The sequence below is a fragment of the Moschus berezovskii genome, chromosome 24 (genome assembly GCF_049115385.1).
Source record: "Moschus berezovskii isolate FMDL1 chromosome 24, NW_MosBer_1.0, whole genome shotgun sequence".
Taxonomy (NCBI): domain Eukaryota; kingdom Metazoa; phylum Chordata; class Mammalia; order Artiodactyla; family Moschidae; genus Moschus; species Moschus berezovskii.
This window is the reverse complement of record NC_142483.1, coordinates 1,389,629-1,391,743: the sequence shown is the minus strand read 5'-3', so window position 1 is coordinate 1,391,743 and position 2,115 is coordinate 1,389,629. Positions and strand designations below refer to the sequence as shown.

General features: G+C 69.3%; 1 protein-coding gene across 1 annotated transcript; it reads left to right on the top strand.

The window, feature by feature from the left end:
* The first annotated feature begins 930 nt into the window (after positions 1–930).
* On the top strand, positions 931–1,626 carry DNAJB8 (DnaJ heat shock protein family (Hsp40) member B8). The gene has a single exon (XM_088831719.1). The coding sequence runs from the start codon at positions 931–933 to the stop codon at positions 1,624–1,626; it is 696 nt and encodes a 231-aa protein (XP_088687845.1).
* Positions 1,627–2,115: the final 489 nt, after the last annotated feature.

The window sequence follows — 2,115 nt, the reverse complement described above, 5'->3', positions numbered from 1 at the left end:
AGAGTGATCTCTAATTGCATACAGAGAAACCCTTCTCCCCAACAGTAATACGAGCACGTTCACAGGTTCTGCGGTTGGGACGGGGCCGCTGTCTGACCCACCGTGGTCACTGAGCTACGCTTCTCACCAGCCCTGCCTTTCCCACCGGTATTGGGCGGATCGCCCCTTCCGGGCGCCGTCCACCACGCCTCACCTCCCTCTCTCAGCCACCTGCTGTGTGACCTTGAGTCTGATGCCACAAGTCTCTGGGCCTCATTCATTCAAGGAACACGTACTGTCAGCCAAGCGCAGTCGGAGATGCTGACACACACTCCTGCCTCTGCGGGGCTCACCTCAGACGACCTGAGAGGACTACAGGGCGCCAGCAGAAGGAACTCCGGCCCCGACCCCACCTGAGCCGATGCCGCCCACCCAGCCTCTGGGCTCAGTCCACTTGCACCCCAGGGGTCCTCACTCCCCTCCCTGACCTCCAGCGCAGACCCCGGGGCCCACCTCTGGAGGATGGTCCTGTCTCAGCCCCTGGGGCTCAGCCCCGGCAGCGCCAGCAGCCAGAGCTCCGAGTGTGGACCCCCAGGCGTGGCCTCCTGCTCAGGGCCGGCCCGTGTACCAGGCCCCGGACTCCAGGGGCCGGGCTCTGCCCCACCCAGGCCCAATGTCACAAAGGGCCGGGCGGCTCTGCGGGGGGCCTTGTGGCCGAGGGGGGCCCCCCAGTGGCACTGCCCTCCCCTCCCCCCCTCCTCTAGCGGAGGTGCCCAACCCGTCCCCCGCGCTGGTACTATGAAAGGATAGTTGCCCGGGCAGAGACGCCCCGGAGCCCCAGAGTCCAGCCAGGCCCCCGCCGAGCGACCCGCACTGCCACTGGTGCTCCCACCCAACGGCCACCCGGGCCCCGGGCCCGCGTCTCCCCGCCGCCGCGCCCCGGCCCTCGGCATGGCTAACTACTACGAAGTGCTGGGGGTGCAGGCCAGCGCCTCCCCGGAGGACATCAAGAAGGCCTACCGCAAGCTGGCCCTGCGCTGGCACCCCGACAAGAACCCCGACAACAAGGAGGAGGCCGAGAAGAAGTTCAAACAGGTGTCCGAGGCCTACGAGGTCCTGTCCGACTCCAAGAAGCGCTCGCTGTACGACCGCGCGGGCTGCGACGGCTGGCGTCCTGGCGGGGCCGGCTCCCCGCACGGCGGCCCCTTCGGCGGCGGCTACACCTTCCGCAACCCGGAGGACATCTTCCGCGAGTTTTTCGGCGGCCTGGACCCGTTCTCCTTCGACTTCTGGGATGCGCCTTTCGGCCGCGAGCGCGGGCCCCGGGGCCGCGGGCTGCGCGGGGCCTTCTCGGCCGGCTTCGGCGAGTTCCCCGCCTTCATGGAGGCCTTCTCCGCCTTTAACAGCCTGGGCCGCTGGGGCGCCGGCCGGACCACTTTCTCGTCCACGTCCTTCGGCGGCTCCGGCTCAGGCGGCTCCGGCTTCAAATCGGTGATGTCGTCCACCGAGATCGTCAACGGCCGCAAGGTCAGCACCAAGCGCATCGTGGAGAACGGGCAGGAGCGCGTGGAGGTGGAGGAGGACGGGCAGCTCAAGTCGGTCATCATCAACGGCAAGGAGCAGCTCAAACGGGTGGACAGCAAGTAGGCGCCGCCCGCGCCCGCTGCCGGGCGCTGCTCAATAAACCTGCTGAGTGAGCTTGCGGGCGCGGTGGCTCGCTTGGGGGGCCAGGGGGCCGGACGGCCGGGGCCCACACGCGAGGCCCGGGGACGGGGCAGGCGTCCGGTGCAGGCCGACCTCGCCACGGCGCCGAGCGGGCTCCGGGCTGGCGGCACATGCGCTTGCGTGCGTGTCCGCGCGTGTCCGTGCGTGCGTGTCCGTGAGTGCGGGTCCGTGCGCGTGTGTCTCCGTGCGCGTGTCCGTCTGTGTCCGTGCTCGCGTGTGTTCGTGCGTGCGTGTCCGCGCGCGTGTCTGCGTGCGCGTGTTCGTGCGCGCGTGTCTGTCTGTGTCCAAGCTCGTGCGTGTCTGTGCGTGCGTGTGTCTGCGTGCGCGTGTCCGTGCGCGCGTGTCCGTCTGTGTCCAAGCTCGTGCGTGTCCGCGCGCGCGTGTCCGTCTGTGTCCGTGCGTGCGTGTCTC

Bases quoted from the DNA above. Each gene is read 5' to 3' on its own strand.
- DNAJB8 (XM_088831719.1), top strand. From the start codon at position 931: ATGGCTAACTACTACGAAGTGCTGGGGGTGCAGGCCAGCGCCTCCCCG.